This window comes from Camarhynchus parvulus, chromosome 7 (genome assembly GCF_901933205.1).
Source record: "Camarhynchus parvulus chromosome 7, STF_HiC, whole genome shotgun sequence".
Lineage (NCBI taxonomy): Eukaryota > Metazoa > Chordata > Aves > Passeriformes > Thraupidae > Camarhynchus > Camarhynchus parvulus.
In genome coordinates, this window is record NC_044577.1 from 28,405,513 (window position 1) to 28,431,111 (window position 25,599).

A 25,599-nucleotide genomic window follows, 5' to 3' on the forward strand; every position below is an offset into this window, starting at 1 on the left:
GCAGGGCTGTTAAATCATGTGCTTGTCCACAACCCGAAAGACCTTTTACTTAGTCCCATGGAAATGTTGTGACCCGTGGTTTCACACTGCCAATTTCCTAAAAGATACCAATCTCACACAGAAAGTAGAATAACACGAGACAGTCATGGTAAGTGGTCTTACCATGGGGTGAGGTGCTCTCTGTGGGTGTATGTCTCTTTTCATGGCTACTGGGAAGGCCAGATCATGTGTTCAAAGAAGCCATCTAACTTCTCATGGAACAGATGAATCCCACCTTAGTCCCATCTGATTTCTGTCACAGTTGTACTGCTCTGCAGCAATACCAAAAAAATTGCCCCAAATGAACCTACCTGCCATTGCTCCAGATGCTCTTCCAAATGATGCCTCTTCTCAGCAGTCTGAGTGTTCCTCTGGATTCAAGGTGCCCTCCTTCTTCCTTTGAGGGACACTCAGCTGGGCACTCTTCACTGTCCCTGGTGGTTTTCACTGGGACAGGACTGATCTCATGGGGGTCAGATCCAGTCCTTTGCCCTTGCAAACAGCCCTGCTGCACCCACCTCTCCTGAGGTTTTCCTCCCCTCCAACATGCACTCACACACGTAAACAAACTTTACCAGATCCAGCAAAAATTAAACTGAGGAAAAATTAAAATTAGACTGAGTTGCTTGGTGCCACCAAGATAAATGTATCAGAACACAACTTGTACTTCAGCTGAGCAGAATTTGGTTTGGCTCAACTAACAGAACATACCCATTTCCTCTTTGCTTTTCAATTTAGTTATTCAATCAGGAAGCACCATCAGAAGAACAAAAGCAATTTCTTTTCTATGCAATTTCTTATTTTCTGGATTAGATGTATAATAATAATTAAGACCACCTAAAAATTGCATATGTTTCCCTTAACAAGCAAAGATAAATACAATAAAAAAGCAGGGACATAGTAATATTCATTGTTTTATTGTATCCTTTTATGATACTGACTAGAACGCCAGATTTAATAATATTGGATGCAGGTATAAAAATAATCCAATCATTAAAAATTATATTTTGCTACTACAGTACTGTATAATTAGTGGAGGCTGAAAATATGATACAACTTTAAATAATACTGGTTTGGAAAACATCCTCAGAACCCCAGAGACTTGGAAGCAAACATTCAGAGATAGAGGGAAGGGAGTGGAGCAATGTCAAGAACATACACAGGTTTACATTCAGGTCGTAAAGAAGCACAAACAAATGCTGAAATTTATGTTTTGGAAGAGAGTTCACAAAAGGTGAGCTTTACTACTGCAATTCTAAAAGCTGCTTAAATAAATCATTATGATTTTACACACCAAGTTTCACCTTTGACTAGGAGAAAGTCCTGTAGAATTTAATGGGTTTAAAGCAAATGACTGAGTTTAACAGGATTTCCTTTAAAAAATTAAGGTAGTAAATATTTATCCTGTTGAGCTTCTTTTTTTTTTTTCCTTTAAAGTAAACCCATCCTAGCAGATTTTATTGAAGACTTTTTATGTCCAGCAAATTCTATAGCCGTGTTCAAGAGAAGTGATCAGTATTTACTGTATTCCACAGGACTTTTCCATACAGGATTTTGCTGATCTGGAGGCTGCCTGCTGCAGTCATTAACCAAAGTAGGACTCCCATCTCTTCCACCATTTCATTGAAATAGAGACTGAGCAATTTAGCATTTCAATACCACTTTGGAGGAACATCAGGTACCCTTGCTAGGTGTTCCCTCAACAAGGATATTATGCAACAAAGACTAGACACAGAAAAGGTGTCATCCCACACTTGATCTCACAGTACTGAAGTCACATTTCTGCAAAATAATTAAGCATATTCTTTTTTTTTTTTTTTTAATTTTGGTACTTCCTACTCTTTCGTGAATTTCTCTCCTGCTTTTCAATTTCAGCAGCTCAAGGGAATGAAGAATTAAATGTACATTGAAAAGGTCCCAAACTCTAACAAGCATGTAGGACATATCCCTTTTGAAAATAGGAGATCTTGCTTAATTTCTAAAGAGACAGGCAAGAGGGATCTGCAGAGCAGTTGGTATGTGTGACAGCAGGAAGCATCTCTATATCCCTAGATATTACAGGATAGGAAAGAGGCTGGCTGACCAGTAAAACAACTACACAAAATTCACATTCATTCTCTTCCCAGGAAACTCTTTCCAATCTTGAAGCTGTTTTGTTCATTCTCACATAACACAGGTCCTGCTACAGTAATAAGTATGCTTTAAAAAAAAGAATAGATAAAACAAGCAAAGGCAGGAACAGTATCACAGAAATAGGCAGACAGAGCTATGGGAAAGCATGTACTACATGCAGGTGACCCTGGTGGAGGAGTAATTCAGGCCTAAAAAAACTTCTTTACAGTCCATGGGAGGGTTACCTCAGTCACTGTAGGGATGCTGGATTACATCCTTTGTGTGTAAAGAGGAAAAAACATTAGTCAGCATAGGAAGAGCATTTAGCTAAAATGCATCCGTTCTTGTTAATTTAAGGAAGAAAGCTAAAGATTACTATTAGGGAATGAAAATTCCAGCTGGGTTTGGAATGGATATGGCCATTGACCAGCATCAGAGACAAGTCCTGGGAAAGCAACTCAGCATGTCTGCAGCAGTGTCCAAACCCACTCTGTGCTCACTCAGGTCCCAGCAAACAACCTGTACAAGTACTGGCACAAACAATTTCACAATGATAAATACTTCTCTCTAACTGCAATTTATTGCTATTTTTAAAGCCTTTTACTACCCTGCAGCGTGGAGGCAGATAACTTTCATAAAGCAGTTCATGAGCAGTAACTCAGTACATGACTGTGCCAGTGGGTCTTACGGGAAATGCCACAAGAGCAACGAGATTCATTGCTGCTATAAAACCTAACAGTTCCAGTGTGGGAGAAAACCTGGCCCACTTTTTCCCCTTATAGCCCAATTCAGTGCTGTAAGGTTTCAACAGTGTGAAAAAACAAGCCTGATTTTCCCAGTGCAGCTGGAAGGACTGGCCAGGGCAAGCAGCAGGACACAGGAAGACTGTATGTTCAAGATGCTTTCTGAAAGATTCCTCAAATCTGTGTTTTGCTGATCAGTTCACTGGGACTGACTCTCCTATGCTGACTGTCAGGGGTATTTTTGGGGGTAAGGCATTTTGTCAGTATAACTGGCAGAGCACCATAGCAGCAAACACATGCCTCTCACAGTTTTTCCTGTCAAGTAACAGAATTAGCATTTTTTTCACCAAATTTAATTAAAAACACACCCACACAACTGCCCATGGGTCATTGCTGACTGCTCCCCTCACTTTCCACAGTAGCCAGGAGCAATAGCAGATTTATGAGCAGTCTTGGTGTAGTTTTTCCTCCTTTCCCCACATCTGGCTGAATCACTTGCATTCTCCATACCAAAGACATGCCACTTCCCTCCTATTCTCTCACATAGTGGAGAGTGATTCCCCTTGGCAAAAACATCCAGTGTGCTCAAAATTTTCAATTTGGGGTAGCTAGAAGTAATCTAAAAGAGAGATGAGAAATAAGCTGCAAGTATTTAGACATCCTATAGGGAGTTAAGTTGTGAACAGAGAAGCATTTGATTGTGAAAGTGGGCTTAAGGGCACATAGAGACCCTTCTTATACCCAAGAGGAGTGACAAGCCCCACTGCACTGCCAAAGGGAGCTTTGTTCATGGCAGACACAGATGTGGCAGCTTTTCACAGAGACAACCTGCACTGAAACACTGCCCCCATTCCTGCTGTGGCTGGGCGAGTCTGTACTGCTGGGTGAGGCAGGGAACACTGCACTAAAACAGCCACCATAAACTGTAACACAGCACAGTGCTCTGCACCCACCCCTTCTGTCCCAGGGGAGCGGGGAGCGGGTGGTGCCTGGCTGAAGACAGGAGAACTGCAGCACAGGTTGCAGCTGGGCTGGTGGAAACCCAGGGGCTGGATCACCCCAGGCTGCCTCTGTCACTTTCCCAAAAGCTTCCTGGAACACTCGGGGAAAGCACCTGCACTCATCTGGGTGCTGACTCCTCCTGCATAAACTCCTCTCTTGCCTGCTGGGCAGGGCCTCATAAGACACCCAGAGAAGGTGTGGCAGGCCAGGAGAGACTCTTTCCCCCCTCCTCCTATGGACTATGCCTTGGCTTTGAGACTCCTTTCTACCCAAATAGAAGGCCAGGCTGTGATGGATAAACCCTCATAAGAAATGCCCCAATGTTTACCTCCACAGGCAGAGAGAAAATGTCAGTGCAATAACACTCTTTCAGAAAATTCCAAGTTTTGCAGTCCTTACTCAGAAAATCCTGCTGGATTTACTGAGACTCTTTCTCTCCAGATACAATTCAAGAAGAATTTGAAGACCATTAAGGTATTAAAATTATTACTTGCAAACTTTTGTGTGCTCTCATTAGAAATACCCCTATCTCAGCTCCATTCAAATCCCTTGCAATTTGCAATGTGGAGATACAGACCAGAAGTTTTGTTCATATACTCTTTTGTGCAGAAGGACTGATCTGCAATTGTGAGTTGGTGCCATACTTTGCCCTTTGTACCTGACATGCAGAAGTTCATCTCCTAGTCTTTGAACTAACCAAGCAGTTAAACATCTTTGCCTGTAAGCATAGGCAGAGGAAATGCTGGCACATAGGCAAATCATGGGGTTCTCATCATTGCTGGGACATGTCCTTATCAAAAGCTACTTTACTGAAAAGGGACAAAGTCCAGTGCTTGTCTATAGGCTTTGGATTTAGATTTAGCATGAATTGCATCTTCTTCTTTTCTTTTGTAACAAAAACATAGCTCTGCTCCATACCAGGGGAAAGGCGGTCCTTTCTGTCCTGGATGAAAACTCTGATCAGAGTGGCAGAGAACACCTAATTCTTGTGCTTTACCTGTTGTAATATTTTGGACACGGTAAGTAAAGCTTTCCCTAAATACAGTTCCTTAGGCAGCTGTACTTCCCATGAGCATCCATTCCTTTCCCCCTACAGCTGAGATCAGCTGTGCACTACCAGCTGCAAGGCTGATTATGGATCAGACAGGTGTGAAGTTGCATGCACCGTCACCAAAAGTTCATGTAAGTGCAAAGGACACTGCCCTAGGTGTCCATAAAGCTCTGCAAGCTCACCCTGCTGTTTCTACATAGAAGACAAGAGCTGAGGCATAAAAAAGACACTGTGTTTGTGTGCTATGGCTGGTGAACTGAACTGTGCCTTCTCAGGCACATCTGTGCCTTTCCTGTCTTGAAGTTTTGAGAAAACAGAAGCAAGGGAGAAGCAGGGACCAGAAACCTCTAAGCCAACACAGCTTATAATTGCCTGTTTCTGTCTCGCTTCCCTCTGGATACCTGTTACTGACCTTTGGTAGGGAACACAACAGCCTTTAAAGTGCTGGGAAATTATCTGGGAACTCACATCATCTGTAGGATGCAAGTACCTACTCTCTGATGGAGAGCTCCTCATTACCCCAGGCTTGCCTCCAGTGAGCAGCCACACAACACATGAGCATTTGAATTAGGGTTAGACACTTTGGGGGATGCACCCCATCATCCTCAGTGCTTCAGTCAGCTGAGCTACCTAATGAACTTGGCTGTAGGCACTGTGTCTTTTAAAGCATGGTGGGGGAGAAGGGAATATCAGCTTATGTGCACACTACAGATATGGTGAGTTAGTGACAATGGAACTGTGCTATTTCTTGTCCTTATACAAGCAGCCACCTTGAATTAAAAGCACATTCACATTCAAGAGGAGAAACTGCATCTGGGCCTTGTATCTAAACAGGCTTTGGATGACTCAGATTTACAGTGCAGTAAAGATAAGTGGTAAATAGACTTCATGATATTTAATCATATTTCCCGCATGTGAGCCGGGGCAATCCCCAGCACAAATGCAGGCTCTTGGAGAATAGAAACTAACCCTGAGGACTTGGGGTGTTGGTTGGTGAGAAGCTCAACATGACCCAGCAATGTGCTCCCACAGGCCAGAAAGCCAACTGTGTCCTGGGCAGCACCAGAGCCAGGGTGGGATGGGGATCCTCTCCTCCTACTCTGCTCCCCTGAGACCCCACCTGCAGTGCTGTGTCCAGTGCTCCCATCAGAAGAAATGAGGCCAGAGGAGGCCACAAAGGTGGTCAGATGCTGGAGCACCTCTCCTGTGAAGACAGTCTGAGAAAGTTGGGGCTGTTCAGCCTGGAGAAGAGTAGGCTCCAAGGAGACTTTAGAGCACCTTCCAGTAACTAAAGGAGGTCTACAAGAAAGCTGGAGAGGGACTTTTCACAAGGGCATGTAGGGATAGGACAAGGGAAATTATTTTAAAACAAAGAAGGTAGATTTAGATTAGTTACAAGAAGGAAATTCTTCATAATGAGAATGGCGAGGCACTGAAACAGGTTGCCCAGAGACGTTCCCCAATCCCTGCAAGTGTTCAAAGCCAGGCTGGATGGGGCTTTGAAAAACCTGGTCTAGTGGAAAGTGTCCCTGTTTATGGCAGAGGAGTTGGAAAAAATTATCTATCTAAAATTAAGATAATTAAAAATTATCTATCTAAAAAAAAGCCAACCCATTCCAGGCTTCTGTGATTAGTAAGATCTCTTTCCACACTCTAGGTCAGAATACAGTCCATGAGTTTCAGGCCTGATCTTTGGTGAGAAATGCAATAACCTAAATTCTTCAGCTTCTGCTAATATGAACGAACACACCTGGGTGAGGAAACTTGCCTGGTCTGAATCACTCGAAACTAGGATAGAAGAAAGAAAAACACTTCAACATAAGTGATCTTTGCTATGCTAGGATTGCAAGCATCATGTTTTTTTCTTCCGTAAATGCAACTGACTGCAGTAGGCCCTCTTTTCCAATGCACTGAAAGTCTCCACAGCGCCTACAAATTCAAGATGGACTCTGGAGGTTTGAAAACATATCCCACCTTCAGTGCCCAGAATTCAGGTTCCTCTACCCAGCCAAAGCTACAGCATTATTACTCCTTCACAGATTCCTCTTAAAAAGCATTCTGAATTCACAACTCATCTTCTTCTTCCCTGTGAGTAATTATTTAATATTGTATTGCTGTGTCTACAGGCATTTAAATCCTTGCAGGGAAACAGAGCCCCAAAGAATCCCACATGGAAACACCATGATGGCATGTAGTGGCATCACTTCGGAACAATATTGGTTGACAAAACAACAACATTCCCTATACACAGAAGATTTTCAAAGCAGCACAGAGGAATAACTGTGCCTTTTTTCTGTTAAAATTGCAGTGGTGTGACTAACCTTCCCACACTCCTTGGAGACAATCAACCCACAAATTCAGCCAATATTGCCAGACATCTGGCTTTGGCAAGGACCTAGAAATGTGGAGAACTTTTACCAGTATGAAGGTGAACACAAGTCAGCTTCTCTGGCATGCACGAAACCGACAGCGAGGCAGTGATCTAAAAGGGAGTGGACAAACTTGCCTGACCAAAAGCAATTGACAGTGAATCTTGGCATGAAGGCTGGCTAGGAAGACAAGCACAGTCAATAGTGAACGAGATCTGTAAACAAGACACTCCCTAGTGGTATTCAATGCAGAGTGCTGGGCACAGTTCATCTGCCTGTACTGATCCATGCTTGCCCGTGTAGCGCGAAGAGTGAAGAATGAATAAGGAGTACACGTGTTAGCTTCCCACTGGGTCTTTTAGTGATGTGCTTCTTGAGCCATTCCCTCCTCTTCCTCCTCCTCCTCTCTGATGCTCAGCAACTGTGACCGTCCCTCAGGGCAGCAATGCTCAGCATGAAGTTCAAAGTCCTTCCTATTAAATGGGAAGAGTAAGATTGATGTGGCCTCAACTACCCAGGAGACAGATTGTACCTGGGAATTAAGGGCCACACAACTGTGTCAATCTTCCACTCCCTCTCCACTCTTTGCTAAAAATAGTCTCTTCTTCTGGTTTCATCACTAATGAAGGACGGATTGTATTGTCCAGGGTAGATGCACGAATGTCGAGATCCAGGCAAACCAGTGTAGGGAGGAAAAAGTCCATTTCTTTCCAGTTCAGGATTTCTCAGTCCAGTTGGCTGTATTAGCAAAAAAAAAAAAAAAAAAAAAAAAAAATTAAATAAAAAAGGTCTTATTCTCACACTCAAATCCTTCTTCAGGCACAGCATTACCACATTTCTTTGCTGTTGGATCAGTAGCTAGAGGGAACAATGGGATCTCTAATGATCTCTATAATCTAGAACGATTTTTGCTGTATTGCCTGAAGGGATTATTATAATGAAATCTAATTTCAACATCTGGCCAATGAACAGACTTGAAACTTACCTGACTCTGCCAAGTGCGGTCTAAGTACACAGTTAATTTTTAATTAAAAAAAAAATCTACTGCTGAGCTCAGGTATTGAAACAACTCTCATTAAAAGGATATCATCCTGAAGCCTTCCTTTCTCTCCCCTTCTTGCAACTAAGTAAGACTCCTGGGGACACTTGGTGGAGGAACACTGATGTCTAAGATCAAGTCTGTACAATCCTTTCACCCAGTGAATAACATAAAGCCTCTTGGTTTAATCTGTTGCAGAGCAGATCCATGCAAAACCCTCATCACCTACTGCTTGCTAAAAAGTTTCCATTTCTAGTTCCCAGCATAATAAGAGTCTTTATTTAGTCTAAAAAATTAGGAAATGCATTTTCATATCAAAGATCTCATTCTTAGTGGAAGCATGAAGGAGAATTGTTTGACTCCATGCTGTGCAACCCAATAAATTTGCTCACTGAAAAACTTAAAATATAAGCCGTGAAAATAGTCATGCTCTCTGCCCTGGAAAGCAAGGAGACCAGAATGTGTGATCTGGGTGAAATCCTGTGACTTTCACTCACATGAGCAACCCACACACACCTTAAGGACGTGTTGCTGAAAATGAGTGACAGATGATACAGCAGCACCACAGCTCTGGATACAGCCATTAGCAGATGGTACCAACCATGCCACAACAACTTGAGCTTGTGTCTTTCTGTGCCCTACACAGCCCATTAATCCTTAGTTCCTCAGAGCTGAAGGGATGCTCCTTATGTACCCTGGAGGGGGAAGGAATGGAGGAAAAGAGGGTCCTCAGTGACCAGCATCTTCCTGTTCTGGGGCAAAGTTCCCCAGACAGAGGTTTCAACCTTCCCCTTCATCAGTGAGGGTGGACAGGTGGAAACTGCTAACAGGGAACCCTAGCAGTTTATCCAAATCCTTTAACTGTCCTTCTCTAGTCTGGGATTGGGATTTTTGGGCATTTTTACCAAACAATACCTAGACATTTCCTCAGTATTCTTCCTAATGACATCTCTTTGTGATATTCACCACAGGTAATAGTTAGAGCCCATAGGACTCCTAAAATGCCTTGCTATAGAAGACATTTGCTTTGCCCTTTTATCTTGCAGGAAAGGGATCTGCATTTCCAAAAATAAAGGAATATCTCTTTCCTGTATGAGGCACAAAGTGTTAAAAGTTAATCTATGGATAGATACCGAATAATACACATCTGTCATCTGCAACAGGTTCTTGGTGCTTCCATTCTCCTGCATCTCGATGGTCTCTCTGCCCCACTCCTGTGCCCGGGGATTCTTCGGATATTCAGCATAAGGTGACATCTGGAAATCCCCACTCTTGAAAATGAGTTTACTTATGTCATTTTTATTCTTCCTGTTTATAAAAGAATGAGGGAAAGTGAAAACTTACAACTTATCCTGCTGTCTTGTATACACTTCTGGCATGATCTCAGGAGAGATCATTACTTCATGTTACGAATCTTGACTGGGAACAAAGATCACCTCAGAAGGACTACAGTCCAGCCACTTGCTCTGAAGCCAAGTCAGATATGAAATCAGGTCATGTAACTCAGGTGGCATTATCTGGTGGGATTTGAAATCTCCAAATTTACACGGCAACCTCCCTGAGCAACCTGTTCCACTGCCTTACTGCTCCCCCAGTGAAAGAATTTTTCCCTACATTCAGTTTGAATCCCTCCTGTTCCAGCTTGTTCCAGCTACGTCTGTAGTCTTTTAAAAACATGTGTGTTCATCAAAGTCAATGAAAAAATCATAGAAATTGAGGAAGAAAAACTATATAGGAGCCCCCATGCTATTAACTATAGCACCTGTAGGCTATGGCAATTCCTAAGAAGGAAGACCTGCAAGGAGCTGGCCTGAGTGACACCAAATGTCACTCCAGGACTATAATGGTTAATGAGTGGACTTTGGTGACACCTCCAGTTCAAAGCAGAGTATCCTCCAGGAAGTCACATAAGCTGCCCAAGGCCAAGACTCATGGGAAGATCAGTCCACCCCTGTGGAGATCTGCACTCTGGGCTGCCTCATCTCCTGGCTTGGGGCTTGCTGGCATCCCCCTGGCTGAAAATATGGGGTAGCAGGGCCACAACCAAAGCACTGCCACATCTATATTACTGACAAATCCAGTTGCCAATTTTATCAGAGAGCTTTGAAATCCTAGATTTGGGGACTGGAATAGCAAGGAGAGGGTATTACTGCAAGGCATCCCTTTCCAGATTACATGAATCAGGAAATAGAGCTTCCTAGGCAAGCACATCTTGTCCAAAGCCACCAGCTGGTATGGGAATGAGGTGTGTGTGTGTGTGTGAGTGTGTGTGTGAGAGGGAGAGACACACAGAGTGAGAGCACATGCAGGACTTGTCCATAAAGGTGAATGAAAATAGCCTTAAATGCACTCAAACACCACTTGAACAACAGCAAGTAACCTCTCCTGTTGCCTAAACTGCTCCTTTCTACTTAGCTTGCACTTTTGGAGTCTGTTTCCTGGCTTCAGAGCCCTACAACTCTGCATGGGAAGGACTCTCCTCCCTCTCCATCCTTAGAGGACATGATTTCTAGGTGTACCTTTAAGAGACACCCAGTCCATTGTTTAGCCTGGCTGCTGGGGAAAAAAAAATTTAAAATTCTCCAAATGAAAGCACAGTGTAATACTTCAGTATCTCAGATTAACCCACTTGCTTAGCCTATGTTTTCACCTATGTTTTGGTCCTTAGCTGTGCTATGTTTTAGTCCCTAAGAGCTCACACAGGGAGCTGTGGGTGTGGTGCAATCCACGGGGATTGAGGCGGGCTGGCAGCGGTACCTACCGGCAGCAGGTGACAATCAGTGCTATGCCCATGATCAGCAGCAGACCCCCTCCTGCAGCTGCAATCACCACCGTGATGAGCTGATAGGCTGCAGACAGGAGAGACAGGCTGAGAAACAGCAGTGTGGTTTTAAACCCCAGTTTGTATCCACAGTCCCCATGCAAAGGGATTAGCTGCTTATTTCCCACCTTCCCCCCTCTCCATAAGCAATATAGCCTTAAGTTTTCAAGCAAAATGGAAACAAGTTCTTGCTTCCCTAAGGAATAGATTGCCTTCACTGATAGATCAGAGTAACTCAAATGGATTTACCTTCAAATCTCTTGCTTCAAGAATGCCCACTATATGTGCTATCCTGACAGACTATACAGGGAAAGGAGATCTCCTTTCCTTAGATGACACTAAGCCAGCTTTGTAAAAGCCACAAAATGACTTTTAACAGAAACTGAAGGAACAAAAACCACTGAAAAAGGTAGCGTGTACCTACTGCACTCTAGACACAGTCACTTGCAATTATTTGTTTCAAATCTCCTACTTCTGACACTGTAGAAAACGAAAGGAATGAAATTTGGTACTCACGGTTTCCACAGTTGAATCCACCCAAGCCAAAGGGGCAGCTGGGAACAGAGAACAACAGGGAGTTTCAGCAGCTCAGTTGTGCCAACAGGTCACCAGAGCAAGGATGGTGGGGTGGGAGGAGGGCAGAACAGTCACCATACCTCACACACGTCTCGTTTTCCAGCTTATATCCATCGTCACAGGCTGAAAGCAGAGAGAAGGGCCGTGAGCACCGCGCAGTGGAGCCGGCAGGGATTTCCCAGCGCAGCCTCACCCACACTGCCCCCGGCTGCCCCGCCGGAGCGCCGTGCGCTCGGATGGGCGGCTGGATGTCCTCTGGCTTGGGGAAAACATCGTGCACTTCAGGTGAATAAGGTAAATAATACCTCCTGCTGACTTTAATGGAACCATTTCAGGGCTTCCGAGCAGAGCCAGTTTGGAGCCTGGCACAGGGAGGGCTGCTGGCATTCCCAGCAGAGCTTCTTGCCCAAATGAAAACTCACTGCACACTTCTGCTGCTTCACACAAAATAGCAATGTAAAAAATGTGCCAGTGCCTCCAGTTTTCATTTTGAAAGCCCACTTAAACTATGCTACTTTAGCATTGGCATGTGTTATTAATTACTTTTAAATGTTAGTACTGCAACAAGACGTTACGCAAACACAGTCAGGGTAACCCGAAGTGGGATGCTAATGTTATTTTTTCCTCATGTCACCTTTTTTTCAGATTTTTCAAAATTGCAGTTAAATCAAATTTTGAGATATCATATTTTACTATATGAATAGATTTTTTTTTCAGTAGAAATTGAATGTATTAGGTTTAAATAATCCAGAAAACTGCTATGTGCAAAATGTTGGCGAAAAACTGGAACCATCACTTCAAAATAAAATAATTTCCATGCTTATGGACAGCTATCCTGAGGAAATTATCTGAGGAAATTATACTACCCTTCTGATGAACAGCAAAGGCGATGATACACAGGACACACAACTATAAGATTCAAACTACTGATAAGATCACTGCTTTTCTCAGCAATAGTCCCACCAGAGCTCTGGCAGAGGCAGTGAAGGTGGTCACTCAAAGGCCTGGACAAGGTGACACAGACAGAGTCACTTTGGGCAGAGGGACAAGGCAGAGCTAGCACAGGCAGCAGCCCTTGGGGGTGTGCAAGACATCACCCAAGGGTCTGGAAACCCCCTGTATCACATTCCACAGGGAATTGTTCAATGAAAACAAAAATGTTCATGGATTTCTCCTCCATCAAACACCTTTGCCTAAAACTGTCACAGAATTTCCCTAAATTTAATTCCAGTTTCAAATCAAATAGTTGGACTGGAGCTACATTTTAAAGAAACACCCAAGACTGATTTTAATATTTTCAATGACAGACAATCAACCACAGCACTGGGTCAGGAGCTCACAAAGTTAATTTTCTTCAGCCATTAAAAACATTCACCTTCTTTCTGGTCTGAATTACCCTAGTGTCAAATTCCAGACTTTGGGTGTTTACTTATTAGATTGGAAAAGGTTAAATGATCAGATTTCTCCTCCTCACCACCAAATCACTCCTTTATCTTTAATAAAGCCAAGGCCACTGAGATCTTTGAATCTCCCTAATTATTGCAGCTTTTCTCTGAACGCTCACGGGTTCTCTTTGACCCTTTTGATTTCTAGTTCCCAGAAACAGATTTTGCAAGCCCAGGGATAACAACATTTCCCTAAATCCTCAGGATGTGTGGACACAGAAGACTGCTGCACTCACATCACTTCTGTGGCTGTAGACACAGACTTGCTGTAGCAAGTGGCACCAGTGATGGTAGGGGGCTGATGCCCACAATACCTGGTCTTGCACACCTTTCTTTGCCCTATGTAGCCCCACTGCTCCTTCACCACCTCCCTCATTCCATTTATTTTTCCAGAGGTGGGGATGGGGAAGGTGAAGCTCATTACACAGTCCCCCTGCTGCATCACACTGTGATGCTTTTTGTACTAGATATATTTTTCTCCCTCAAAGATGATTTCTTCGAAGTAAAGGAAGAGAGAAGAGGTAACTGTGAAACAGTTAAGAGCCCCAGTCAGCAAACAGCCAGGGCAAGGATAGTAAATCCCAAAGAATCCTTGCCTGGCTCATTCATCTCACTGGGGCATTAGCTAAAGGAGACTGGATGGGTTGCTCCTTCCACTTGCTAACAAAAGCAGACTGAAAACATTATGGAGTGAACGTTCCACCACAGGATTGGGCAGTAACAAAATGTGCAGTGGAAGGGAGGGAGGGAAGCATCACCTCACAGCTCACTGGAGTTGCCTTCTCTAATGAGCACAGCAGCCATGTGTATCCCAGCTCCAGCCCACCCCCTGCATGTTGGGAAGGCTGCAGGAGCAGGCAGACAGGAGCTGGAGCCCACCCTAAGCTCAGCAATGTGTGTGAGGCACATCCACCTGGAGCAGTGTCAAAGCTGAGCTGTGCCATGGGCAGGAGCAGCCCTGGCACCTCGCTGGCACACAGCCCTCAGGTCAGGGGAATATAGGAGCAGCAAAGAGGAAAAGCAAGATCCTGAATATGCATTTCTCTGTCTTACTTAAAAACTTGGTGCTTATGTATTTTCCTCTCCTCCCTGTGTCTTTTCCTGCCACTTTGCTTTCTCCTTTGGCATCTTTGCTGCTCCTTTGAACACGTTGCTAGGAGAGCTCTCACTGTCACACTCACTTGGCAGGACTCCAAACACAAGGAGGGAACAGAGGAAAGGCCTAAGTGTCAGGGGCCAAGCAAAGCTGTTGAGTTGTGCTCTTCAAGCTAGGATTCCTTTGCCTTCCCAAAAGACACTCAGGGGTCTCTTTGCTTTGCTGCTCCTTGCTTCACTACAGAAACACTCTGTACTGGTAAAAATAGCATGCCCTTGAAAGGCTGGCACGTTGGGTTTGCTGGCCTGGTACTGAAATAGCCCTGAAGATACTGAGAAGGCTGAAAATCAGCAGCAGCCCAGAGACACTGAACAGCACAGCAAGAGGTACCTGGCCAACATGTTGGACCTCCTGTGGCTCAGAGACCCAACCCTTCCCTGGCCCATGGCACGCTTTCCCAAGCATGTCCCTGGGGACAGATGCTACAAGGAGGACAGAACAAATCCTGTGGGTCAGGGCAGCCAATTCTCCCAGCCTTCCCACGAGGGAGACCGGACAGGGCAGCACAATAGCCATTTCCCCCTTTGCAAATCCTATAATTGGAGTGACTACACCACATTTTCACAGCCCACAATGAGGGTCGGATGCTCACGAGACCTTGATTCCTGTTTAGGCACTAAAAGGGCAGAGGTTTTCAAAGAGGCTGGTATATTGTATGCTATATTTATCAGCAAAATAGCCCTAAATATCAAAATGGGGCCCATAGCTTGGCTTTTGGAAAAGCCTTTAAAAATCCCAACCACCTGGCTTGCCCAGATGGGCACAAGTGATAATGAAAATCTGGCATCTTGTCAGAGTGGCACCATGCAGTCAGTGCTGCCTCATGCCTCTGCACTGCAGCCTAAATCCAACATCAGCCCTGTCCCTCAGACACTCTCAAGCTGATCAATAAGATGTTTCCTACTGACAGCAGTGAGATAAGGGTGGCATTTAGACCTCACTGTTTACAGATAAGGGTTTCATATTTTCCACAGCAAACAAGTTTCATAAGTATGGAGCAATCATATGTACCAGGTCTTAGATCTCTTAGCCCTCTGCAACCATCACACCCAAGTGCCTCACAGCCCTTCAGGTATTTATCTTCACTGCTTGGCAAGAGACATGAACAAGACAAATGGAGTAACTTTCCCTGGGTCCCCACTGTCCACGATGGAACAAGAATTGGGTAAAAACCTCTCAAGTTTCAGCTCAGCTCCTTGCTCACTACATAAGCCCCTCTCTGACTCTCTAGGGTTGGTGGAGATGCTCAGTATTTCCCAAAATAAATCCGTCCTCCAACATACAAAATAAGGGGAAAGGAGGAAAACACAAAGGGAAAGGTTTTGTCACAAGGGAGCCACAGAGTGAAGGAGAGGCAGGACCATGACCTGGCAAGCAGAGATGCCCATCTCTGAGCTGTTCCTCCCAGAGCCTGTAGCACATGAGTTACTTCCAGGCACATTTTTCTCACTCTCAGATTTGGAACCGACAAAACATCTCCGCCTATTTCAAGAGCAACCCAGCAGACAGTGCCAGAAGCAATATATTACCACTACTGCAATTGTTATTGATATGTCATCAGAAAAGCCTTACAGCAACCTCAAACTAGGGAATGGACACCCTGATCCTCCAGAAGTCATTTTGAACACTGGCATGTAAAGACTGTTTAAAATGCAGCAAAAGCAGATTTGTTGATCTGAGGAGCAGCTAAAAAAATAACACAATCTTTAAGCTTAAAATTTCTATTTGGAACTCACCTGAAAAATAAATCAATAATAATTTTCAGATACAAATGTTTAAAATACTGATGATATATTAATATAAGCCTTTGAGTTTAAAGCACTTCCCCTAAGTTCACCGAGAGTTCAGACAAAATCAAAACAGGCAGAGACACACGTCATCTCTGCTCTGTGCCACTGAGCTGGAGCCCAAAGCAGCCAGGCCCCTTTCTCCCTCTCCTCAATCACTGAGACTCACAGCATGCTCCAGAAAGAGATAATATTATTCCTAGAGAGATACTGTGTCTTCAGTGTCTGCTGAAAAGCCCCCTAACTAAATAAAAGAAACTTGAGCTGCTAATATTTATTCATAATATTGAGGGGTTTGCATGCACAGCACTACAAGCACACACTCATTTCCACTGCAACAAAAACTTGGAGGAAAATCCAGGCAAAGTACACCACATAAAGAGCAGTACCTCTGCAGGAGTGGTCCATCTTGTTGTATTTGAAGTATCCACTTTTGCACTGGCAGAGAGCAACCCCATCAAAGTCGGTGCATTCTGAAGTTTCCTTGTCACATTCAGGGTCCTTCTGTCTGCACAAGCTGCCAGCTGTTGGGAAGAGGTGGTCAACATCAGCATGCTTCTCTCTGAACCCACCATTATGCACATTTGCTTTCCCTAGGCATCCCATTCAGCTGATGTGCTGCTTTAATCTCTTTTTTTTTTTTTTAAGTAATATTTGTTCCATCAGGAGGGAGTCAACATTACCCTATGTCACCATTTCTTGTGTATCTACCAGCATTTGTACAGGCAAATAGAGGGGGTGAATAATAAATGTTTCAGTTTGGAAGCAGAAGGGGAAATGAAAAAGAGAAATCTGGTTTGGCTCAAGCTCAAACACATTCATCCCCTGACACAGTTCAACAAATCAATTTTTAAGTTTATATCCAGCAAAACATTACACCAAACCAATTCTTTTCCATTTCAGTATTAAGCACTGGATTTTCCCATTTTTCAAACAAAAAATTTGTACTTTCATTTACATTACTTTGAAGCAGTGTTTTAATTTAGGAAGTCAGACTTGTTACAATGAGCATTCAGCAAAACTGTGGATAAATGATGGAAATTGTGACATCAAATTTACATTTTTACTGGGAGCTCAGACTAAATGGAATTAATAAATATTTGTGAGAAATAGGATTTTATGGAAAATATGTCACTCATTTGGCACTCTCCTTTTATAAACCTTTCCTTGCTAGATCAATTTTTTTTTTATCAGACATGTTTTCTTTTAGGTACTTACACAAGAATATAATTTGTTTCTTACTCTGCTTATTTCAAGTTAGAAGTTGATTTTACAGAAGCACTGTATCAGAGGTAATGGGTAGGTATAATCCAAGCAGGTTTACCCAAATAATTTAAAGCAAACCATGGGCAGAGTATGGCTTTAAAATACAGTACATTGCAATAAAAGTACACACTGAACTTCTCATCTGCATGTTTACTTTGCCAAAATGACACTGGGGGTTTCCCACTAAAGCCAGGCTAAGCGTTGCCACCCTTCATCCTCCTCGAGGCCAAACCTTAAAGCCTTGAACCCAAAAGTCACAAAACAGCACTTGCAGCAGTTTCCTTGCAGGAATCTCTCACAGATAAATCTCCTCCATCACTCCCTCAGGAGATGAGAGCTGGGAGATGCCAGGGCACAGCATTGGGGTCCACCTGGAGAAGGTCACGCACAACACCGGTGTCCTTCTCCACATCTCTCTGTGCTGTATCCACACTGCCCTTGGGCACACGGAGGATTCAGTACAGAAATCACAGTTCTCACTGATTGTGAACCATTTTACAACCTGCAACACTGAAAATGGGCAGGCAGGAGAGCAGAGCTTGCTGTGCAGCCTCCAGCAGCTCTAATCGAGCTCACCAGCGGGGTTTTGTCTCTTGGCTTTCACACCATTTCCCTGGCTCCCAGCCGTGCGTGTGAAATTAAGAGTTATAGGTTTTTGATCTGGCTGGGCCCAGTGTCACATCCCAGAGATGAAAGGCTGCCCTACAATGTCTCTAATCCTGTGCTGCACAGTATTTTCACAGAGAGGCAGATTTCTCACACATGTGGCAAAGATAAGGTTTGGTATCTGCATCCCTTTTGTACTGGGAAGTTCTTAAGATGACTCCCATTTAAGATAAAAAGATACAGAGGGATTTTTCCAAATGACAAAATGTTGTCCCCCTTTTATAAAAGGAGCCAAATAAAACATCCCTTTCCCCTCCTGCCACAGTCCTTCCAGATGCTATTTACCTCTGTGGAGTGATTTCAGGCTTGATATGAACTGGCAGGCTTCAGTGGGGGATTTGCAAGCTCGAATGTAGCTTTTCACACTGCTGATAACATCGAAGAAAGTCACGTTGGACGCTAAAGAGAACGTGGATTGCACTGAAACGTGCACAAAATTTGCCTCCCTAACAAAAAAAAACAAAACAAAACAGCCCTGAGTATCACAGGTCAGTTTGATGTCATCATTAGCACCTTATACATAGGCCTGCTGTTAACACAAGAGGTGCTTATCACAGACACAGCACTACATGCACTGTGACAGGCCTTAAAACCAGGACTAACCAATACCCAGAGAGGAGAATATGGAGCTGGAAGGGATGCTGGTAGCTCACTTTGGAACCAGCCATAAATCCCTCCTGGGCAGGACATCCCCAGGCTGCTCAGGACAGGAGGAGAGTACCAGGTGAGCATGGCAGGCTGGTCAGGCATTCGTCACGTCCTGTATACCACTGCCAGGCTGGATTGCATCAAGCACTGACTCAAAATGGAGAGTGTGGCTCTCAAGTTGAAGATCCCAAACACTCAAGTTTCTCATTCTTCCCCTGGCAGCCTTAGCCTTACCTGCTTGCCTTAACTGTGGAGTGGTGGTATCCTGGCAAGCCTGACAGCGATGCATTGAGCTGCAAGGAGGGAGAGAGCAGCTGTTAGTGCCCAGGGCATGATGGAAGGAGGCAGCCCCATGGGACAGTCCTCCTGGGCCACTGACACCATCCCCTGTGCTTCCCAGAGATGCCTGCTGAGACCAAGGGGGCTCTGAGCATCCCAGAGGTTCATCTGCTCTATAAGAGAGAGGCACTGCCCTGTTGTCAATTAGGGGTGGACAAAGTCACCATTGCACAGCCTTGGAGATTTTGACATGAGCATCTGCCTGTGGCCCTGCTGTGTAATGACCACAAAGGTCAGAGTTGAGCCAGATTCAGCAGGGAGAGAGCCCCGTGCAAGGCCAACCTCAAAGCAGCACCCTTGGAGATTGCAGATCTCCCCTGACCCTGGGTCTGCGCAGTTGTTTGTATTCACTCCCCAGCACAAGCTGTGCAGGCAGCATGACAATGACTCCACCCAGCACCTCCTTCCTTTGGCAGCATCTCCAAATCCATCTCCAAAGAGCTGGAATGGAGTGCACCCATCCCAGTAACTACTAACAGGATGAATTTGTGCATGCAGTGATCTGGATAAGAACTGCACAGGGATGTGCAGATGATCCCAGCCCATGGGTCTTTTTGGAGCTATTGATGGCACAGCTTTTGGGGAAACCAAGAGCCTGCCCAGCACTGGCTCTCAACTGACCAAGAGCCACATGGCTAAAACTGAATGGCTGGGAAATGTGACAATCATAAGAGGAGTGAAGGGGACTTGTGCCACCAGCACTGCCGAAGTCCCAGCAAGGACACTCACCACCTCCAGGATCTCCCTCTCGACGTGGAAGAGGTCTGTGTACTTCCCGTGGGTGATATTCAGTTTCAGGGGAACCTGGCCAATAAATATTCTCACTACAAAGTAGAATAAGACAAGTTAGTTGGAACACATCTCTGTGCCATGTGTAGATGTGGTTTTATCTGCCTTACATGAGAAGCTGTTTGCATGGAAAATCCCTTCACAAAGCATACAGAAAACTCAGATCTGAGAGTCACTGCCCCAGTAAAGCAAAGTCACAGCCTTGGGTTTTTTTCCCAAGGGTTGCTGCAATGTTCCCACAGTCCCAGTCAAATTCCAGAGCTCAGTGCTGCTGAACAGACAGCATTTCACTTCAGTGTTCATACATTTCATGCAGAAGCACAGACTAACTTAAATAGATCCCTGAACACGGAGAGAGATGGGTAAATTCAGTAGGAAGACAGTGTCAGGTACCAAAGCTATTTATGATAGTTGGGGGTCAAATTATGTCAAATCTCTTTCTTTTCCCTGCAATGGAAGGAAATAAAATCAGCAAGTCAAAATAAATCACTGTAGAAAGGATATTTTCATTTTTCAAACTGCTGGAGAGAATGAGCAATGACATTTGAAAAGAGGTCCAAAAGATGCATTTTTCTGTGCTTAGATTAATATTTGATTCACAGCAGCAGAATGCAATAATCTGGGTCATCCAGACTTGCAGAGATAATACCCCTAAATCTTGTATTAAGTGTCATGAGATACTCAGTGGAACTGAGAACTCAGAATTCCAGCTTTATGTTCCACCAGAAAAACAAATACAGTTGCAGATAACATTATAAAGTCCTCAATTCTTTCCTATTTTTTCCCATCCACTGAACATCTCTTCACCACAAGTTCTATATCAGACATCTCTAATGTAACAACTCCAGACAAAAATTATGATGAGAATCACCTTCACAGTGTTTATATAATCTGTCCATACTCCAGTTCAAGGCATAATCAAAACAAGTCTCTAAATTAGAAGCTGACATATTCCAACTTGAAGAAATGTTCCAAAACACTCTTCAGGGACACCTCACCCATGTTTCCTTAGCAAAATTTCCATGCTTCTAATCCTCATTGATTAAGGGTCAAAAGAAAATCTATGAAAACAATTTCCCCTTTACAATGGAATATTGTAAATCCTTGAGACTGAGAGTCCTCTAATAGAAAGGAAGGGGTCAGAACCTGAGTTCCATCTAATAACTGTGCTGCTCAAAAAATGCTAAAGGTATGAAACCAGACCTTGATCTTACAAATACTTTCACCACGGCTGCTTAACTTTCCACACATGGCTGATCCCACTGAAGCCAGGTTACACAACAGCCCCGCTCACTTCTCCCAAGCCAAGAGCCTTCACCAGAGTTTGCAGGGCTGATAAGCTGCTGAATGCTTTTTGGGAGTTTTAAAACACATCAGGAACAAAAGGGGCACATCTGTCCTTACTAACAAGCCTGAGCCCACTGTTCCATTGCTGAGTTTTTAAGAACTCAGATATCTCTGCCTGCTCCCCAGGCAGCCCAACACAACAGGCATTAGACACCACACTTGTATAAACACTAAAAGGCTCTGATAAAAGAGGTGGTTGGGAAGAACATTAAGCTCCTGAACTAGTTTGTGCCTAAGTCAATTTATTTTAGAAGATTAAAGATAATTATTTCCATCTCTGGATTTTCACTTTTGTTTTCTTACCTAAATTGCACTTTCCTTTTTCCAGCTCATATCCAAGAGGACACTGACAGATATAGGAGCCATGGGTGTTGTTGCAGGTGGCCAGTGCAGGACAAGGGTTGGAAAGACATTTATCCACCTCTATAAAAGTAAAAAAACCAACAAAACAACAAAACAGATTATACTTACAGAATCATAAAAATCATCAGCTGTTGGGCTAAAAGAGATGAACTTGGCTCCCCATCTGTGACTCCTTGAGCATTATCAGATGCTTCATTGCATCATTTGCACTTACTATTTATGCTGCTCCTAATCATTCTGTTGGAGCTGAAAGAATAAATATAAACCACTTGAATATTCATTCAAAAGCCCTTGAGGTCTAGCACGGATCCATGTTAATATGAACATCCAACTGATCTACAGCACTGCTCATCAGAAGATCTCAAAGTTCTTTCCAAAGACAAACAACCCAACAGTTTATGCATGAGAAGACCAAAGAAGGAACCTCAACAGCCCAAGTTAGACATGTGGGCATGGGCTGCTTCACCGAAGTCCTGCCCTTTTCATTCAAGCCCTGTTTCTCTGCTCCAAAGGCAATGCTTGAGCACTGATCCAGCCTGTAGGTTACCCAGTAATGGTGGAGGCAGCCCTGGCTGCAATCACCTCCTTCTCCAGAGCTCCTCCATGCCAGCCCGGGGATGGTCACAGCAGTGATTCCTGCCTGTGCCACCACTCCCAGTGCCCTTCCTGCTGGGTCAGCAAGAGCTTGGGGAGCAGACACCACTGTGATAAGATGGTGTCTCAGGGGATTAAGGACTGTAAAGTCAAATACTTCATAGATTACACAACTCAAACTGCAAATTCTGAAGATTATATCCAATATTTCCTCTTAAAAAAAAAAAAAAAAAAGATGTCCTTGTCAAAAAAGCTCCTCTTGTTGCATCTATGACTGAGCACAAACACACATCACACACAGGGGCACACAAAGGCAGGCCATAGGCAGGGCTGGGGACTTGTCAGTGATAAGGCTCTACAAGACCAGCAAGACACCTTACACCCCACTCATACCTATCTTTTGGCTGCTGCTGGTGAGTGCTGCAGCAGAGGCAGGAAGCACAGGCTCTGTGGTTACAGCATGAAGCACAAGAACCAAACCCATGTGTGCGTTTCTGGTGGCAGTGCAGTAACCCACAACACCACACAGACCTGACAGCTCCCAGCCAAACTTTGCCCTGGGGCACACCACTCAATGCTATCTCATGCCTAGACCAGCCTGGCACAGCTACCTCAGCATCACTGAGAAGCAGATTTGGTGTCTCTAATCTAAGCAGCCAGAAATGAGTAGGTGTGATTTAAAACCATGGCTTTCGCTTTGCCATCCTTCAGTTTGTGCTTCATACAGCAGAGACCAGGGCAGCCACTCTCAGAGCAGTGAGTGACCATGTACAAAGCACCATGCCCAAGACAGCAGAAGGATCTTTTGCATTCTGGTGAGTGACAAATCTCGGTTTTCAAAGGAAAGAATAATTTGGCAAAAGTGTGAATCAGTTTCTAAAAAGGATGCATTATCTTAATTTTTCAATTAAAAAATCATTCCAGTAATTTTATTTTTGCATGAAGCTATAGCTATAATCAAAACCAATCAGCCTGAGAAGTAACCTTTAAATACCTAATTATTGGATGGAATATGTTTTATTGCCAGTATTTCACTGAGATTAATGTCTTTAGCACACAATATCCTACAGTGGCATGATGGCCAGGCTCTGAACTTCAAACACAAAGTCAATTTCCTTTTATATAAGACTTCAGCAAATGTATTTACTTGAGAAGATAAGGAGACTGGCAGGGGTAATAAATTTCTATAACAACATTCTCAGCAAGACTACCAGGAGAAGCATCAGGCCCCTCAGAAGATTAATATTTAGTGAGGTGGGGAGAAAACAACTATGGGTTGTACTAATATGAGAAGCAGTTTCAACAAAAATACCAAGTGCTGGCCAACTGTACTTTCTCAATAATAAGACAGATATCAATCATTACATTTCTTGATGGATTAACAGTAACAATTGATAAAGTGCATCCTGTGCTTACCTGTAAGGCCAATCAGATTTATTTTCTCAAAACAGTCAAATTTCAGCTTAATCTTTTTATCAGAAATGTTCATCAAAGTGCTCACCCTTATTTCACCCATTCAACTTGATTGCTAAACCTTTAGCTTAAAAAAGAAACAACACAGAGACGAGTTATTGCCCTCCAACCCTGCTGACAACAGACTTGTCTTACATGCGTGCACACACAACTCTTTGAAAACTCCTGAAGTGGGACCCAGGCATTCCTGCCTGCTTGTTCCTGGCCCCACCACTGGTGAGAGCCATTGCACACATTACCTGTGGCTGGAGGTGATGTCCTCAGCCCGACTGTGCTGCTTGGCAGAGGAGCAGTGGTTGGTTTGGCAGCAGCCAAAGTCGTTGCAATGCTCCCAGTGGTCTTGATGGTTGGAGGTGCTGCAGAAGGACTTGTAACAGAGATGTTTTCCTCAGTGGCTTTAGCAGGCTTTGCAGTGGTGGGACCCATGGCTTCTGTGCTTTTACCAGTGGTATAACTGTGCTTAGTGGCAGTGGAAGTCTGGGCCCCATGGTCTTGCATGGTGCTGGCCTCACCTGGGGTGGGCCGGCGACCGGACGGCGTTGTCAGCACAGGAGGTTTCACCGTGGTCACTGCCACTGTGGGGACAATGCTGCCCTGATTTGTTGCACCTGGTGAGGGACTAAGGGGTGCATCTGTTGGACCAGCCTGTGGAGCAACACTGGCTGTGGTGAGCAGTGGTGTTGCCTTCCCAGAGCTGTCCCCTTGGGTGGTGGCATCTCCAAGCAAGGCAGTCTCTGTTACTGTCACAGGAGCGGACACAGACACAACACGTCCACCAAGCAGCTCCATGGGTTCTGTAGGGAGAGGTGACCTGGTGGGAGTGAAGGTGGTGCTCTTTTGGGGCTGGTGTGTGACACTGGGCTTGTTGGTCTCTCTGGGTGAGCTCCTGGCTGTGGCAGCTGTGGAGGGCACCTGCCTGACCACACTTGTAGCCACAGCGGTGCTTGCTTGATCACTCTCACTGGACTGAGAGATGGATGAGGGTGATGAAAACACAGACAGTAAAGATGCTAATGAGTAAGATGGGGAGGGCAAGGAGGAAGTGGGCAAGGAGGATGGCAAAGCCTGCAGAGGGGGTGAAGATGCCATCACAGAGGGCAAGCGTGGCTCAGGTGATTCTGACAGCGTAAACAGATGAGTTGGTGGTGGTGTTGATGACAGCAAGTGCTGCAGTGATGACAGTGAGGAAGAGGCTGGAAATGCTGATGAAGACAGAGATGATTTGTCAGTGGTCAACAACTCAGAGGCAGTGTTGAATAGAGTTGTATTTTCTATGCTGCCTGTAGAAGCAGATATCGACGGTTTGGAAGGGTGCACCAGCAATGGCTCTGTAGATGGTTCAACAAAACTGCTACTGTTTGATGCATTGGTCTGCCTGTCATGAGCCACAGATGATTGTGAGGCATCAAAAGGGCTGGAAATTTCAGAAAAAAAGGTGGAACTCTCTGAGGAGTCAGCAGAGGTGCTGCTGTTGGAGATAGACAGGAGGGTCCTTTCTCCTCCTCTGGTATATGTGGTTGAAATGTAAGTGCCATCTGTGTGAGAGACCGAGGTCCTTTTCTCAGCATCACTGCCACTGACTGGCTGATGGCTACCTGAAAAGTCTGGAGTAAAAAGACAAAAAATATTAGAAAGACAGAATAATACGAAAGCATTTTGATGTCACATTAAAGCTGCTTGCTAAATAAGGTGTTCTTGTCTGTGAACCTGTCCATGATTTTCTAAGAATTTCAAGCACCATTCAAGCATGGTTATACAATTGGGAGCCTTATGCACGCCTTAATTGATTATAAAATTATGAGCCCTGACAGACACAAGAGTCCCACGAAATGTGTAGGTTTCCAAATCACTGTTCTTCACATATTGCTTTCCTAAAGTGATCGAGATCTTAACATTCCATGGTATTTGTGGCAAGCTAAGCAGAAAAACCCAACTGTTCTTTTTATCACTCATAATTTACAAAACTCATATCCT

The 25,599-nt window shown here is 44.3% G+C and overlaps 1 protein-coding gene across 1 annotated transcript in view; it reads right to left on the reverse strand.

Moving 5' to 3' along the window:
* Window positions 1-940: 940 nt before the first annotated feature.
* The window catches only part of HEG1 (heart development protein with EGF like domains 1), a 51,457-nt gene continuing 26,798 nt past the window's right edge, over window positions 941-25,599 (reverse strand). The window contains 11 exon segments of the mRNA XM_030952374.1: window positions 941-8,054; window positions 9,489-9,663; window positions 11,117-11,204; window positions 11,693-11,730; window positions 11,833-11,875; window positions 16,530-16,664; window positions 18,358-18,518; window positions 18,955-19,013; window positions 19,789-19,883; window positions 21,499-21,618; window positions 23,865-25,229. Coding sequence (XP_030808234.1) covers window positions 7,905-8,054; window positions 9,489-9,663; window positions 11,117-11,204; window positions 11,693-11,730; window positions 11,833-11,875; window positions 16,530-16,664; window positions 18,358-18,518; window positions 18,955-19,013; window positions 19,789-19,883; window positions 21,499-21,618; window positions 23,865-25,229 — 2,429 coding nt within the window. The 3' untranslated portion in view covers window positions 941-7,904.